The sequence below is a fragment of the Pogoniulus pusillus genome, chromosome 33 (genome assembly GCF_015220805.1).
Source record: "Pogoniulus pusillus isolate bPogPus1 chromosome 33, bPogPus1.pri, whole genome shotgun sequence".
NCBI lineage: Eukaryota > Metazoa > Chordata > Aves > Piciformes > Lybiidae > Pogoniulus > Pogoniulus pusillus.
The window spans coordinates 14,922,788-14,939,905 of NC_087296.1; the positions used below are offsets into that span (position 1 = coordinate 14,922,788).

The 17,118-nt window shown below is 53.2% G+C and overlaps 1 protein-coding gene across 5 annotated transcripts in view; it reads right to left on the reverse strand.

Moving 5' to 3' along the window:
• The window catches only part of MED23 (mediator complex subunit 23), a 50,153-nt gene that overhangs the window by 4,686 nt on the left and 28,349 nt on the right, over positions 1–17,118 (reverse strand). For 3 of the 5 annotated variants that reach the window (XM_064170393.1, XM_064170392.1, XM_064170396.1), the window contains 11 exons: positions 15,569–15,732; positions 14,297–14,421; positions 13,662–13,867; positions 12,301–12,481; positions 11,056–11,226; positions 9,723–9,939; positions 7,428–7,664; positions 5,072–5,237; positions 4,797–4,859; positions 4,014–4,086; positions 2,384–2,598 (listed from right to left, as the gene is read on the reverse strand). In XM_064170393.1, coding sequence (XP_064026463.1) covers positions 2,384–2,598; positions 4,014–4,086; positions 4,797–4,859; positions 5,072–5,237; positions 7,428–7,664; positions 9,723–9,939; positions 11,056–11,226; positions 12,301–12,481; positions 13,662–13,867; positions 14,297–14,421; positions 15,569–15,732 — 1,818 coding nt within the window. The remainder of the gene's footprint in view (positions 1–2,383; positions 2,599–4,013; positions 4,087–4,796; positions 4,860–5,071; positions 5,238–7,427; positions 7,665–9,722; positions 9,940–11,055; positions 11,227–12,300; positions 12,482–13,661; positions 13,868–14,296; positions 14,422–15,568; positions 15,733–17,118) is intronic. The other 2 variants (XM_064170395.1, XM_064170394.1) reach the window with 1 other exon arrangement.

Here is a 17,118-nt window from a genome sequence, read left to right on the forward strand (position 1 = left end):
GAAAATCCAAGCAGCTTTTTATTGCAATGCTATCTTTGACTTGCTTTAATCACAGGACCTCTGCAGATCACCCAGTCCAACCCCCTGCCAGAGCAGGGGCACCCAGAGCAGAGCACACAGCAACACATCCAGGTGGGTTCTGAATCTCTCCAGAGCAGGAGACTTCACAACCTCTTTGGGCAGCCTGCTCCAGCTTGCCCCCAGTGCCCCTTGTGCTGCCCTTGGCCACCCCTGGGCAGAGCCTGGCTGCATCCTCCTGACACTGCCCTGCACATCTTTAGCACAGCACTGAGGGCAGCCCTCAGGCTCCTTTGCTGCCAGCTCCCAGCCCCAGCTCCCTCAGCCTGGCCTCACAGGAGAGTTTTCACTGCCTGCAGCAGCTTGGAGGCTCTGGGCTGGACTCTTTCAAGCAGTTCCCTGACGTTCTTCTGGAGCTGAGGGTCCCAGAACTGGACACAATATTCCAGATGTGGCCTCACCAAGGCCGGGTAGATAGACAGGAGAACCTCTCTGACCTACTCATCACAGCTCTTCTAGGGCACCCCACGATGCCCTTGGCCTTCTTGTCCACCAGGGCACATTGCTGCCTCATGGCCATCCTGTTGTCCACCAGGACTCCCAAGTACATTTCCCCAGAGCTGCTCTCCAATAGTCAGTCCTCACCACACCCTTCAGTCAGCAAATCACCTCAGGCTGCAGCCAGAGCTACTTGCTAGAGCTGAGGATGTATTTACTGGTCACAGCTGACGTTTTAGGAATATGCTACAGGCAATGGGTGAAGGAAAGATGTGAATTAATAAAAGCAGAAAAGCTAACCAAGATTTAAAAGGCTCATTAAAGGCAGTCACACTGTAGGCAAAATCTCTGAGGCTCACAGAGCATCAGGGTGGAAGGGACCTCAGAGATCATCCACTTCAACTCCCCTGCCATGGGACAGGGACACCTCCCACCAGCACAGGTTGCTCAAGGCCTTCTCCAACCTGGCGGTGAAGACCTCCAGGCTGGGGGCAACCACAACCTGCCTGGGCAACCTGTGCCAGACTCTCACCACCAAGCAAGAGTTTTGTCAGTGGAAGAGGGAACTGGAAAAATAATGGAGATCTCTGTCGAGATTTGGAGCAATCCTGTGCCTGTTTGCTGGTGTCAGTGCTACTGGACAGCTCTGTCAGCTACAGCATGTGTGAAGTCTATCTGTGGTCTTGTGCTCTATCTGGACTTCAGCAAGGCCTTTGACACTCCCCCACAGCAAACTGCTGGCTAAGCTGTCAGCCCATGGCTTGGATGGCAACACTCTGTGCTGGGTTAGGAACTGGCTGGAGGGCTGAGCCCAGAGAGTGGTGGTGAATGGTGCCACATCCAGCTGGCAGCTGTCACTAGTGGTGTCCCTCAGGGATCAGTGCTGGGCCCCATCCTCTTTAACATCTTCATAGATGATCTGGATGAGGGCATGGAGTCAGTCATCAGCAAGTGTGCAGATGACACTAAGCTGGGGGCAGATGTGGCTGGGTTGGAGGGCAGAAGGGCTCTGCAGCAGGACCTTGACTGCCTGGACAGATGGGCAGAGTCCAAGGGGATGGCTTCAATAGCTCCAAGTGCAGGGTGCTGCACTTTGGCCACAACAACCCCATGCAGAGATACAGGCTGGGGTCGGAGTGGCTGAGAGCAGCCAAACAGAGAGGGATCTGGGGGTGCTGATTGATACCTGCCTGAACATGAGCCAGCAGTGTGCCCAGGTGGCCAAGAGAGCCAGTGGCATCCTGGCCTGCATCAGGAATGGTGTGGCCAGCAGGAGCAGGGAGGTCATTCTGCCCCTGTACTCTGCACTGCTTAGACCTCACCTTGAGTGCTGTGTTCAGTTCTGGGCCCCCCAGTTTAGGAGGGACACTGAGATGCTTGAGCGTGTCCAGAGAAGGGCGACGAGGCTGGGGAGAGGCCTTGAGCACAGCCCTACGAGGAGAGGCTGAGGGAGCTGGGATTGGTTAGCCTGGAGAAGAGGAGGCTCAGGGCAGACCTTATTGCTGTCTGCAACTACCTGAGGGGTGGTTGTGGCCAGGAGGAGGTTGCTCTCTTCTCTCAGGTGGCCAGCACCAGAACGAGAGGACACAGCCTCAGGCTGTGCCAGGGGAGATTTAGGCTGGAGGTGAGGAGAAAGTTCTTCCCTGAGAGAGTCATTGGACACTGGAATGGGCTGCCCGGGGAGGTGGTGGAGTCGCCGTCCCTGGAGCTGTTCAAGGCAGGACTGGACGTGGCACTTGGTGCCATGGTCTGGCCTTGAGCTCTGTGGTAAAGGGTTGGACTTGATGATCTGTGAGGTCTCTTCCAACCCTGATGATACTGTGAGACTGTGAAGTGCAGCCAAGTCACCAGACACTGTTACACCTACTTGGGAATGAGGGAAAGCTGCCCAATGCTGGAATGATGCCAGACAGCATGTGCCAGAGCCAAGGTGTAGCTGCAGCTCATCTCAGAGTAGGACTGGTGACAGGCTGTGAAGTCAAAGAGCTGGAAGGGGTAACCAACCCACTCGGTCTCCGACGTCAGGCTGGGACTGTTGATGACACTCACGATGCGGTCATGGAGCACGATCCAGTATGGCTCCTGGGGAAAGAGAGAGCATCAGGTGCTTCTGGAAGGAGCAGCTCTTGAAACAAAGCTTCCTCAGCTGCTGCTGAATTGTTTGCAGCTGGAGGGGGGGTGTCAAAGGCACCTCTGAGAAAGGCGGAAAGGAAGAGGCACAAGCCAGCAAGCATCCCTCTGAGTGCAGGGGGCACAGCACCAAGGGATATTTCACAGAATCAGGCAGGTTGGCAGAGAGCTCCAAGCTCCTGCAGCCCAACCTAGCACCCAGCCCTGCCCAACCAACCAGACCATGGCACTAAGTGCCCCAGCCAGGCTTGGCTTCAACACCTCCAGCCACAGCCACTCCACCACTTCCCTGGGCAGCCCATTCCAATGCCAATCACTCTCTCTGACAACAACTTCCTAACAACATCCAGCCTGAACCTCTCCTGGCACAGCTTGAGGCTGTGTCCCTTTCTTCTCGTGGTGGGTGCCTGGCAGCAGAGCCCAACCCCACCTGGCTACAGCCTCCATGCAGGCAGCTGCAGACAGCAATGAGCTCTGCCCTGAGCCTCCTCTGCTGCAGGCTGCACACCCCCAGCTCCCTCAGCCTCTCCTCACAGGGCTGTGCTCCAGGCCCCTCCCCAGCCTTGCTGCCCTTCTCTGGGCACCTTCCAGCACCTCAACATCTCTCCTGAATTGAGTAGCACAGAACTGGACACAGCACTCAAGGTGTGGCCTTAGCTAATATAAACACCTCCAAAGGAAGCAGAGCAAAGGCCTTAATGGAAGGAGATTGAGAAGTTCAGGGACAGACTAAAAATCCAGGAAACTACACCACCAAAAAGGCAGAAAGGTCAAAGAATGCAGATGAAGATGCAAGGAAAGGAGACAGGAAGAACAGCAACAGTAATAAGGATTAAATCCATGCTGGCTTTCTGTCAAGAAAAGGAACCATGTAGGTGGGGAAAAGAAGTGGCAAGGACAGGAGAACCTGCAGATGTGAGCAAGATCAAGAGGATGCAGGCAGGCCTGGTTAGCTACCAGAAGGTCCAAGTCTCTGCTGACCATGGCCTCTAGCACTGCTCACTGCACTAGCACTGTGCAGCTGCAGGCACTCTCAGTGGCACGGTTTGAGGTGCAGGACAGTCAGTAACAGAGCTTTGCTCTAGACCTCCTGATGTCATAGTTCCAGCTCTCCACCAGTACCACGCAGGGGCACTGACTTTTTTAACAGCAGTGATTTACCTCTTGCCATCCCAGCCTGGAAAACCAGAAATCCTGCTCAACTCCTCCCTGCTGCAGGGGCAGATGTCAGTCACACATGCAAATGGGATGCACAGGTGTTGGCTATCACACAGCAAGCTGCAGAAGTCTCCAGAGCATGCTCCAGAAAGATGCTGAACTTTGCAGAGAGGAGGTGGTTGTGTCTCAGCTACCCCACCCTGACTCACCGGTAAGGCAGTGATGATCAGCCCAATGGCGTTCATCCAGGCTGTGATGTTCTCCCTCGGCACCAAGGGCTGGCTACAGACAAGACAAAGCAAATTCACAATGGCCAGCTGTGCTTCTGGTGCACCTACAGACAAGGCACACTCAGAAGCACAGAACTATAGAACTCTTGAGGTTGGAAGAGAGCCTGGAGATCATCAAGTCCAACTGCTCACCCAGAGCTCACAACGCTGCCACTGCTGCTAAGCCATTGCCACCAAACCAGTGGTGGAATAACACAGACAGAGCAAGAGGCAATGGCCTGAAATTGTGCCAGGGGAGGGTTAGGTTGCAGAGCAGGAAACATTTCTTTGCTGCAGGAGTGGTCAGGGATTGGCACAGGCTGCCCAGGGAGGTTCTGGGGTCCCCGTCCCTGGAGGTGTCCAAGAAACCTGTGGCCATGGCACTTGGGGACAGGGTTTAGTGGCCATGGTGGTGGTGGGTTGATGGCTGGACCGGATGACCCAGCCCAACTTGGGGTTTTCCAACCCACACAGCTGTGACTGTGTGCTGAAACAGCTGTTGCTGAAGCCCACACAGTCCTCCACAGCACTGAAATTCACAGACCTGTTGGGTTGGAGAAGACCCCTGAGACCACTGCCCCTACCCTACAAAGCTCACCCCTAAACCACATCCCCAACCACCACATCCAAGCCACCTTTAAATCCCTCCAGGGATGGTGACTCCAGCACCTCCCTGGGCAGCCTCTGCCAGTGCCTGACCACTCTTGCTGAGAAAACACTTACCCTAACGTCCAGCCTGACCTGCTGCAGTTAGAGGCCATTGCCTCTTGTTCTGTTGCTAATGACCTGTGAGAAGAGACCAGCACTGACCTCTCCACATCCTCCTCTCAGGGAGCTGTAGAGAGGAACTGAACACATCATTTTTCTGCCTTGTCTGTCCTGCAAGCACAGATATGAACTGAAAGCATTTCTACTTAACTGAAAATCAGCACCCCAGAGCCCCTCAGCCACCTGCAGCTCTGCTCCATGCCTTGCAGGGAGCAGCAAAGCCCACATACCTCTTCAGCACCACATCCAGGAGTGCATTGCCCACATCCTTGCCTGGAACAGCCAGAGCCATGAGCTCAACACAGGTGACATGGAGGGCATGGGCAGCTGGGTTGGGAAACTCATTGAACCTCCAGTCACAGTTTGGGAAGGGCCCAGGGGATTTGCCTGCCATGGGTGGCAATGGTTAAGGAACAAAACCTGCAGCAGTAAGGGCTGATGGAAGCAGTACACTGCTGGGCAGGGTGTGTGTGTGCTGTACATCTCTGCAGGCAGAGGGAAGTCACTGGGAACAAACAGAACATTCACAGGACAAGGAGATGGACAAATGCAGGGACACAAAGCAGAGACACCAAAGCAGAGAGTGGCTCAGGTTGGAAGGGGCCTCACAGACCACCTACAACTTGCCTGCTACACCTCTTAACTAGACTCAGCTGCTCAGGGCCTCATCCAACCTGAAACTGAACACCTCCAGGCAAGAGGCATCCACAGCCTCCCTGGGCAGCCTGTGCCAGAGTCTCATCACCTTCCTATTGAAGAGCTTCTTCCTCAGCTCCAGTCAAACCCTGCTCTGTCTCAGTTTCAAACCATTTTCCCTTGGCCTGTCTCAGACCACCTCAGCACAAGTCCCTCTGCAGCCTTCCCGCAGAATCCCTTCAGGTACTGGCAGACAGCTCTAAGGTTCCCCTGGAGCCTTCTCTTCTCCAGGCTAAACACCCCCAGAAGTGCTCCAGCCCTTGCAGCATCTTTGTGGCCTCCTCTGGCCTCACTCCACAGCTCTGTGTCCTGCTGGGGACACCAGAACTGGAGGCAGGATTGGAGGTGAGGTCTGAGCAGAGCAGAGCCAAGGGGCAGAATCCCCTCTCCTGCCCACACTGCTCTGGCTGCAGCCAGCACACAGCTGCCTGCTGGGCTGCATGAGGGCACTGCTGGCTCCTGGGGAGCTGCTCAGCAACCAGAACCCCAATCACTGTGTCAGTAGAGAGCTATGAAGACATTACACACAAAAAGGCATGCAGAGGATAAATTTCTCCAAGAAATTCTTCTCATGCACCACCTGCTTACAAGATGACCAAAGTAACAAGAATTTTCTGCTCTGCAGGACAGGAACACATGAGTTTGCTTCAGCTGATCTTTGAGCAGGCTGCTGGGGTGACAGGTCCTGCAAAATCAGCACCTGCTCAGTCTCTGACAAAATTCCACTGAAGGGAGCTATGGGAAAAATGGAGAGGGACTGTTTATAAATAGTGCCTGTGGGGATGGGACAAGAGGCAATGTTCTGAAACTAGAGCAGGGTGGACTCAGGTTGGACCTTTGGAAGAAGTTCTTTACTATGAGGGTGGTGAGACACTGGAACAAGTTGCCCAGGGAGGCTGTGGATGCCTCCTCTCTGGAAGTGTCTGAGACCAGGCTGAAGGAGGCTTTCAGCAACCTGGAAGGTGTCCCTTGCCCATGGCAGGAAGTTGGAACTAGATAATATTTAAGGTCCAATCCAACCCAACCCATTCTGATTCTATGCAGTTAAAGACTCTAAGCTTTGTTTCCTGTCTCAGGAACCACAGAATCAGGTTGGAAAAGACCTTTGAGATCACTGAGTCCAACCTATCACCTAACACCTTCTAATGAACTAAAGCCTGGCACCAAGTGCCTCATGCAGCCTCCTCTTAAACACCTCCAGGGATGGCCACTCCACCACCTCCCTGGGCAGCTCATTCCAATGCCAATCACTCTCTCTGACAACAACTTCCTAACAACATCCAGCCTAGACCTGCCCTGGCACAACTTGAGGCTGTATCCCCTTGCTCTGTCCCTGGCTGCCTGGCAGCAGAGCCCAACCCCACCTGGCTACAACCTCCCTTCAGGGAGCTGCAGACAGCAATGAGCTCTGCCCTGAGCCTCCTCTGCTGCAGGCTGCTCCCCCCCAGCTCCCTCAGCCTCTCCTCACAGGGCTGTGCTCCAGGCCCCTCCCCAGCCTTGCTGCCCTTCTCTGGGCACCTTCAGCACCTCAACATCTTTCTTAAACTGAGTGGTCCAGAACTGGACACAGCACTCCAGGTGTGGCCTGAGCAATGCTGAGCACAGGGCAGAAGGACTGCCCTGCTCCTGCTGCCCACACTGCTCCTGATCCACGCCAGGATGCCCTTGGCCTTCTTGGCCACTTGGGCACACTGCTGGCTCATGTTCATCTGCCAACCAGTCCCCCCAGGTGCCTCTCTGCCTGGCTGCTCTCAGGCCACTCTGTCCCCGGCCTGTGGCACTGCATGGGGCTGTCATGGTCCATGTGCAAAGGCAGAGAGACCGAGGCGGGAGGCTGTGCGTGGAGGCAAGGCCGCTGCCAGCAGAGGCACCGCGCGGGGCGAAGGATATTGTCCACCAGCCTGCCGATCAGCTTGCAGTAGTAGGCATCGTCGGGCACCCAGGGGTTCTCCTCCCGGGCGTTCATGGCGCACTTGAGGTAGGTGTCGCTGAGGCACCAGCCCAGCGGGCGGTTGTCCTTGAGCGAGCCGATGATGGCGTGCACCAGCTTGCGCTTCAGGTTGGGCCGCTCCCGCAGCTGCAGCTCGTAGTAGTGCAGGGTGTTGTAGAGGTAGGTCACAGGGCGGTCTGCCAGGGGGCAAGCACACAGCTCAGCAAGCGCCAGAGCAGAGCCCAGGGCTCTGCAAGGCTGATTCCAGGGCGCCACAAATACACAAGCACACGACCAACAGCACAAGGAACGTGTGGATGTGGCGCCTCAGGACACGGTTTAGTGGCCTAAGACCACAGGGTGGTCTCAGGCTGATGGCTGGACTGGATGAGCCTGGTTTGGGTACCTCAGTTCAAGAGGCAGGGATCTGCTGGAGAGAGCCCAAGGGAGGCTATTAGGACGATTACAAAGCTTGAAAATCTCTCACATGAACGAAGGCTGAGAGCCCTGGGGCTGGGTAGCCTGGAGAGGAGAAGGCTGAGAGGGGATCTGAGCAATGGCTACAAATAGCTGAGGGCTTTGGGGCAAGAAGCAGGGGCCAGGCTCTGTGCAGTGCTGTCCTGGGGTAGGACAAGGAACAACAGGTACAAACTGGAACCCAGGAGGTTCCACCTCAAGATGAGGAGAAGCTTGTTTGTTGTGAGGGTGCTGGAGGCCTGGAGCAGGCTGCCCAGAGAGGCTGTGGAGTCTCCTCTTCTGGAGACTTGGAAGCCCCACCTGGATGTGCTCCTGTGTGCTCTGCCATGGGTGACGCTGCTCTGGCAGAGGGGTGGACTGGATGAGCTCTGGAGGTCCCTTCCAACCCTGACCAGTCTGTGACCTCAGAGGTCCTTTCCAACTGAAACAGTTCTGTGATTCCATGTGGAATGGATCCATGCTCTTTACACCATGGATCTTTGGCCTGCAGATGTACCCTGGGGCGCGTGCAGAAGCGCAGAGGCCCAGCAGCCAGTGGCACTAACAGGTCACTTCTGTACCTGAAATCTGCCACTGCTGGCAGTGTTATTCTTAGTGACACTGGCAGTTCTTTACTGATTCTAAGTAGTAAGGAAAAAGAAGAATGCAGGAGTGCAGCCACCCTAAGGGAAGACTTACAGAATGTCACCACAGCAGTGACATCTACACACACCCCTATGGTGCAAGTGCAGCTACAGAAGCGGGGGGAGAACAGCTTGAACTATGTAAACAGTATCAATAAAGGCTGAGCCTGAGAGCAGCCCTGCAGAGAAGGACCTGGGCTGCTGGGGAGTGAGAAGCTGGGTGGGAGCCAGCAATGGGCACTGGCAGCACAGAAGGCCAAGGGCAGCCTGGGCTGCATTCAAAGCAGTGTGGGCAGAGATGGAGAGAGAGTATCTGCCCCTCTGCTCTGCTCTGGGGAGATCTCACCTGGAGTTGAAACTCCAACACAAGAGGGACATGGACCTGCTGAACCAAGTCCAGAGGAAGTCCATGAAGATAAGCAGAGGGCTGGAGAAGCTCTGCTGTGGGGACAGGCTGGGAGAGTTGGAGCTGTTGAGGCTGGAGAAGAGAGGGCTCCAGTACCTGAAGGAGCTACAGGACAGCTGGGGAAGGACTTCTGACAAGGGTGGAGAGTGACAGGACAAGGGACAATGGTTTGAAACTGCAGCAGGGGAGGAGACTGAGGTAGGACATCAGGAGGAAGTTCCGCAGTGAGGGTGATGAAATACTGGAACAGGCTGCCCAGAGATGCGGTTGAGACCCCATCCCTGGACACATTCAAGGTCAGACTTGATGTGCCCCTGAGCCGCCTGATGTAGTTGGAGATGTCCCTCCTGACTACAGGGGGGTTGGACAAGATGACCTTTGAAGGTTCCTTCCAACCCCAAGCAATCTGTGACTCTGTGCACCTTAAAAAAGGGTAGGTGGAGGAGTTGCTGTTTGGCTGTTTCAGTGCTGGTAGCAACAAGTTGGTTAGGACAATGCTTCACGCAGAAACTACTAGAAGCTTGTGAAGGAAGCACGACTCAGCAAGAGCTACCTGAACAAAGCAAGCTCACTGCTAGAAGGCCGAAATCCACTCAAGAGGGATTGTCCCTGCCTGTGGAGTTGACAGCAGGGTCACACGAGAGGGAGGGATCAAACTCTGCTTTCCAGCAGGCCAGAACTGTGAATGTGATGGAGGAGAGCAGGATGATCACCACAGGAACAAAACTCTGTGCTCAGAGAGATCTTACCATGGAATTTGTACAGGCCTCCCAGGTGATCCAACAGAGTCTCCAGGGACTTGGACACTGGCAGCAGCTCCAGGAACCGATGGATGACGATGTCAAAGACAGGCAGGAAGCGCAGGCAGACGTTGCCGAAATAAATGGGTAGGTACTGGGGCTGGATCTGCACGGGGGGGTTGACCTGCTCTGCCAAGCCTTCAAAATACAGCTTCTCAGGGTATTTCTGGAGGGAAAGGAAACCAAAGTCAAAAACTCTTCCTTTCAAAGCAGTGCATGCAACATTCAGACATTTCACAGCCCCCCCTGTGACACAGGAACGCAGTGAAATGATTTCACCACCAAGCAGAAAACTCAGCTCAGAGGCAATGCCTTGGTTGTGATGAGCAGCAGGTCACTTCTTGAGACAGAAATCCAAAGCAACATTTCACCAACACACACAGTGGGTGTAAGAGAGAAGGGGATGGGACATGAGGAAACGGCCTGAAATTGCACCAGGGAAGGGTTAGGATGGAGATCAGGAAACATTTCTTTGCTGCAAGAGTGGTCAGGGACTGGCACAGGCTGCCCAAGGAGGTGCTGGAGTCCCCATCCCTGGAGGTGTTCCAGAAAGGTGTGGCCATGGTTTGATGGCCATGGTTGGGTTGGGCTGCAGGTTGGACTGGATGATCTTAGAGGCCTTGTACAACCCAAATAGATCTGCAGTGTTTTAAAGCAGCCTCATCTGGAAAGAGCAGGCTCCCCAGGGAGCTGTTTGAATCCTCATCCCTGGAGGTGCTTCAAACACAGAGAGATGTGGTGCTGAAGGACACTGCAGAGCCAGAGAATGGCTGGGATTCAATGATCTAAAAGGTCTTTTGTAGCCAAAGACAACTGGATGTGAGGAACAAGTTCTGCACCATGAGGGTGCTGAACACTGCAACAGGTTGCCCAGACTGCGCCTCCACCCCTGGAGATACTTTGCACAAGGCTCAAGAGAGCTCTGGGCAAGCTGATGTAGTTAAAGATGTCCCTGCTGACACCAGAAGGGGTTAAACTGGATGACTTTTGAAGTCCCTTCCAACCCAGACCATTCTATGAAGCTCATTCTGTGATGCTAAGATTCAGCATGCCAAGGTCAAGCTGAAGGCAGTGCTTGTGCTCCTGTACCACGTGCTGGGAGAGAGCAGGAGCAGCAGCCTGCATGTGAACACCCTTACAACACAGCCATCACCTTTTGTTGGTTTTAACACTAGCACTGCCTGCTGAGGAACTCCCCAGACTGACAGAGGGACAAAAGACTCTGGCTGACCTCAACTGCACAGGAGGTATGGCAAGAGGAGGAGGTGAGCAGCCTGGGTACCTTGTGGTAGCTCATGTGCTTGGTGTGCCAGTCGTTCTGCAGCCAGTGCTCGGGAGAGTTCTCCTTCACAAAGTCACTCACTCTGTTCCTGAAGTCGTTAGGCTTCAGCAGCAGCAACTGAATGATGAAGTAGCAGACCTGAGCTTCGTTGCCTTCGTGGCTGCGCATGGCCTTCAGCACACAGGAGCAGAAACAGGCAGTTAGGGGGCTGGAAGCAGCCAGCAGCACCAGGCACTGCTGCCCAGAGAGGCTGCACACAAGGCACACAAACCCACACTGAACCCAGGAGCCTGAGGCTGCACTTCGCAACTGAAGACAGAACAGAGGCAGGTTCAGTCATCTCTGACAAGTACCCCTCCCATCCTCTGCTCCATAGGCAGGCAGCCTCACAAACTCCCCAGTGACAGCACACTGCCCAAGAAATCCCCAGAGGTGTTCAAGGCCAGGCTGGATGAGGTGCTGAGCAACCTGGGCTGGTGGCAGGTGTCCCTCCACAGGCCAAGGGGTTGGAACTGGATAAGCTTTAAAGTCTTTTCCAAGCCAACTCATTCCATTCTATGAAAGCTTAATTCTCTTTCTGCTGCCAGTTCTCTGCTTGAAAATAACTAATTGATGGTTAGGAAGTTAAACTTGCTTCAAACTTCTGGCCACTGTTTGGACTGCAGTTTGAAATACAAACTAAGATTCAACCAACCACCTGGACAGGGAAGTCAGATTTTGAAACACAACTAAAGGGTAATGCCTGAAGGAAAACTTAATTCCCTCTGTGCAAGTTCTGCTTTGTTTTGTAGGATAAGTTGGCAAGAGGGAGAAAGGCATTTTTGCTCTGCTGGCAAACCAGCCTGCACTCCAGGCAGCAGCACAGAGGGTGCAGCGAATTCCAGGCAAAGGCAGCATACTACAATGGCTGCAAGATTTCCTACTTGCTTCTGAACCATGCTGCAGCCTTTCTGCCTCTTCAGGCCGCAGAAGGGGCTGCAGAGCTCTGAGTTCAGAGGCACAGTCACAACATCTCATAGCACCACTTCAATTCTGGGCATTAAGTACCCAAGCAAAGCTTCCCATGAAGATTCCCAGAATAGCAAGGCCTGGATTTCTGTGTTGGTTACAGAAGTAATCTCTTGTGTGACCTGACTCTTGAGGTAGCTAAGAGTCACCATTTGAAACAGCTAAGATTCAAGAAGATTGCTCCCACCAAAGGGACTGAGAAGGCAGACTCTGAGTGAGGAACAAGGCCATGCTTACCAAACACAGGATCAGCCTGTCCAGTGTTACAATGTTGTATTTCCACACCATGTCATTGAGAATCTCAATGCATTTATTGAGCTGCTGGCCTCCTGCAGAGGTGGAGAATTCATACACCAGGAAATCTGCAAAGGTCCTGACATGTGCCACCAGGGCTCTGGCCCCAATTCTTTCCAACACTCTAGCAGGGAAGAAGAAATACAAACAAGGACAAAAATGAAACAGAACACAACCAGAAAAGAGATCAGAGTAAGAATGCTCAGAGGCTGAAGAAGCAAGAAGCAATTGTTACTGTTCTATTTTTCACTGCTCTGTCCCACAGAGTGAGTGCATTTTAATACAAAACCCAAACAAAATCCTTTCCCTTGAATGAATCAAATAAGAAAACACCAACCCAAAGCAAAGAACAGCTATGACCAACCAACCACTGACCCTGGAGATGTGCAGGGCAGTGTCGGGAGGATGCAGCCAGGCTCTGCCCAGGGGTGGCCAAAGGCAGCACAAGGGGCACTGGGGGCAAGCTGGAGTAGAGGAGGTGCCAGAGGAACAGGAGGGGAACCTTTGTCAGTGTGAGGGTGCTGGAGCAGGCTGCTCAGAGAGGTTGTGGAGTCTCCTGCTCTGGAGACTTTTAGAATCCACTTGGATGTGTTGCTGTGTGCCCTGCCCTGGCAGGGCAGGTTGGATTGGATGATCTCTGGAGGTCCCTTCCAGCCCCTAACATTCTGTGATTTGTATTTTCTGTTTCCCATTTCAGAGTGCTGGAAACACTGCCAGTCTGCTAAATTCCAACACCCTGCATCTTCCTCTCTGAGCAGGAAGAAGCAGCAGTGCACAGCACGGTGTGGCGTAACCAGCCTTGACCAAGGCAGCCATGCTGAGTGCTTGCTCAGACCCAGCTCCGTTCCTTTGTCCCACACTCTGAATTCATCAAGTACAAATGGAGCTGTTAAGGCTCAAGGCCTGCATCCTCAGGATTCACAGGTTCACAAAATGGTTTAGGTTGGAAGGGACCTTAAAGCTCATCCACTTCCAATTCCACTGCCATGAGCAGCGACACCTCCCACCAGCACAGCTTGCTCAAGGCCTCATCCAGCCTGGCCTAGAACATCTCCAGACAGAAGGCAACCACAGCCTCCCTGGGCAATCTGTGCCAGTGTCTCACCACCCTCACTCTCAAGAATTTCCTCCTCATCTCCACTCTCACTCTCCCCTCTCCCAGCTCAAAGCCATTGTCCCTCATCCTGGCACTCCCAGTCCTTGTCAGAAGTCCTCCCCAGCTCTCCTGTAGCCTCTTCAGGTACTGGGAGGCCATCACAAACACTGCTGTGACAACTTTGGATCAGCACATCTTTTAAGCTCACCTGTAGCCAATCTGGTTAATGTGATCAGTATCTAGCAGCATCTTCCAGAGAAGACAAAGGAAGAGTGGAGGTGAACCCTGGATGGAGAAGTGTGTGATGATGTCATTCTCGTTGCTCATGGACTTCCACTTGCGGTACTCTTCTTCCACGTTCTTCTTCAGGTTGAAGCGGCTCTCCTGAGGGACATTGTTCTGCTTAAAGAACACCTGAAACAAAGCAGGCCCTGCTGTGACTGACAGCCTAGAGATGCAACCTCTCAACAGGCAAACTCCTGCCTGACTCAGCACCTCAGGAGTTTCTACTTCTTTGCACAACACAAGCCTAGTAGGAAGGGTTGATGCTTCACTGTGTAACAGCTCCGTCACTGACAGCCCCATGACAAAGTGCTGCAGAAAAAAGGCTTCTCCTCAGTTTCTGCTCTTTAGAAGACCTGATTCACCTCCCACTGAAGGCATCTGCTGGCCAGACCTGGCCTTGGGATGCTCCAGGAGCAGCTACTGCGTCTCTGAAGGAACAGCATCGAGACGCACGCTTGAGGGACTCAGATTAATGTCGCCTGGAGAGCAGAATCTCAGAAACCAGCCACAGGCAAAGGAAATTCTCTGTTTATAAAATCATCAGCTGGAAACTATTACCTGCAGAGGAGCTGGAAAGCAGTCTAGTGTATGTGATGCCCAGTTGTGTGGAGTGAAACTCATGATGGTCTGCAGTATGTCCTTGCACCAGGTCCCCTGAATTGAGTCAGAGCCTGTGAAGAAGTCTACAGAAGGGATTGATATATTAGAACCTCACACCCAAAACATTTCACCTTGCCCTTTTCTAGCCACACGCAGCAAGGCTTTGCTACTTCAGTAGGGTGTCCTTTCTGGCCAGCTCTTCCCATCCAGTTTCTCTCAATCATATTTACTCTACAGGACAAGTTGGATGTTATCTTTTTCACACTCTTAGTAATAGCTAAACTATTTTCAGCTCCTGAGCTAGAAATAAAGCAATCATGACTTAAAGCTCTCCTAATTAATCTCCTGTAATCACAGCACCACAAGCTTTGGCTGATTAACTGATTAGACACTGAAATACATCCTGAGGAAGATAATGATGAGGAACTTGCCACATTCCATTTTAGACTGGTTTTGAAATGCTGCTCAGAAGGACCTTTCCCAGTGAAGCTGGAGAAATAAAAGACAAGCCCCAGTGTTCATTTGCCCCTTCTGCTCCCATGGTCAGCTAACATTAAAGATGGAGCAAAGGCCGAAACACAAAGAACTAACACAAGGCAGCCCCTTCCCTTCCCACTCAGCACCACCACCCTGGCAGCAGTCAGCTGCTCTCCCTCCAGCCATTCTCCAGACTCAGATCACAAAGGAGGGGATGGAGAAAATATTCCCCTCAGAGTTAATACAACCCTGCTCTGCACCTTGTTACACACCAAAGGCTGACCCCTCTGCCCTCCCCAAGGGAATAATCCCCAAACACCCACCAGGTCAGAAAGGAAAGCTGCAGAGGGGGTGGCTTCCACATGAGCAACACACCTGGAGAGCCCATTCCATGGGATTTTTAATGGCATGGGCAGTGACCAAGCCAAGCATTTCACTGAAAATAAGGAACCTCAAAAGATGACAGGACCCAGCCCCAACTAGTCCTGAGGAGACAGAAGCCCAGCCCCAACTAGTCCTGAGGAGACAGGAGCCCAGCTCCAACCAGCCAAAGTGTCTCTCTCTGTATCAGAACCCTCTGAACGCTGCCTGAGTCCTCTGCTTTAGTGATTTATTAACAGGTTTTGGCCGAACCCAAGTGGTTGGCAATGGAGCTGCCACTTGCCCTCCCCAGTAGAAGCACGGGGCCCTGCCTGGCAGTGGCTGAAGCAGCAGTGCAGAGCAGTGCCTGGCTGCAGTGCCTTCAGCTGTTACCTGTCACATGAGTTGCCCTGGCCAGGGTCAGGATCAGAGCCCTGTTGAGCTCCTCGGACTCAGCTGAGAGCACAGTCTTGGGGTCGCTCAGGAACCGCGTGAACTGCGGCTGCACCTCGGAGCTGCCCAGAGCCGTGATCAGCCTCAGAGCAGTGCTCTCCACACTGAAAGGGAAAGAGGGCAGTTAGCAAACAATGCTTCTCAGGCTCCAAAGCCACCATTTCCCCTCCATTTCAAACACAAAACTCATTTAGCTCCCTTCAGACACCTAAAACACTCACTGGGAAAGTGGTGTTCTCGCCCCCTGAGAAAAGCCTGCACTTCCCACTGCTTCATAACCATGCAATCAGCTCTTCAACTACTTCATTTTCAGCCAAAGCTCTCAGAAGGTGATTCAGTGAAAATTCCAGGAGCTGAGCACCTGAAAAAGTTTCAAATCTCTCCAGTGTGCAGCCTGCTCTCATGGCTATCTTTAGGACAAGAGCACAAAAATGAATGAACACAGGCAAAAAGGCATGAAGAATGCCTGCCAAGTTTCAAAGCTGTCACCCTTCTTAAGGACATCAAACACAAGACAGACAGAGACTTGTTGGAGAGGGTCCAGGAGGCCACAGGGATGATCAGAGGGATGGAGAACCTCTGCTGTGAGACAGGCTGAGGGAGTTGGGGCTGCCGAGGTTGGAGAAGAGAAGGCTCCAGGACACCTCAGAGCAGCCTTTCAGTACCTGAAGGAGCTACAGGACAGCTGGGGAGGGACTTCTGACAAGGGCTGGGAGTGACAGGATGAGAGGGAATTGTTTGGAACTGGAGCAGGGGAAGATTCAGATTGGACATCAGGAGGAAGTTCTGCACAATGACCACAGTGAAATACTGGAACAGGTTGCCCAGAGGTGTGGTTGAGGTCCCATCCCTGGAGACATTCAAGGTCAGACTTGATGTGCCCCTGAGCAGACTGATGTAGTTGGAGATGTCCCTGCTGCCTGCAGGGGGTTGGACAAGATCATCCTTGAGAGTCCTTTCCAACCTGCTGCAGTCTGTGGGAATGAGGAAGTGCTGCCTTTGAGCTGGAAGCATTTTTCACACCAGGTAGTGTGGAGCAGTTGAGACTTTCCCAGCAGGTTGTCTCTGACATGCCAGAGGCACAGCCCAGTGCACTCCAGCCTAGCTGCAGCAGTGCTTGCCATGTGGGAGTCATTACCACCCACACTCCACAGACCACCATGACAAAGCAAGGGTCAGCTGAACAGAAAGAGCAAGACCTTGAACTTCAGGGACCACTTCTCTTCACTTGCTCTCTGTGTTCTTGATGAAGGGCAAGTAACTGAGTCACTTCAATGCCAACAAAGAAAACTGCTGTGTAATTGGACTTCCTTAGGACAGAATGGCAATAATGAGGTTGCTCTGCCTCACCCCCCCACAGCAATGCTCCAAGAGTAGTCTGTCCCCCAGCCTTGCTCCCACAAACCCCAGACTGCAGACACAAACTGAATCACATACCCTCCAGCTTTCTGAGCAGCAAGCTCAGCTCAAAGCTGTTCCCTAGAATTAGC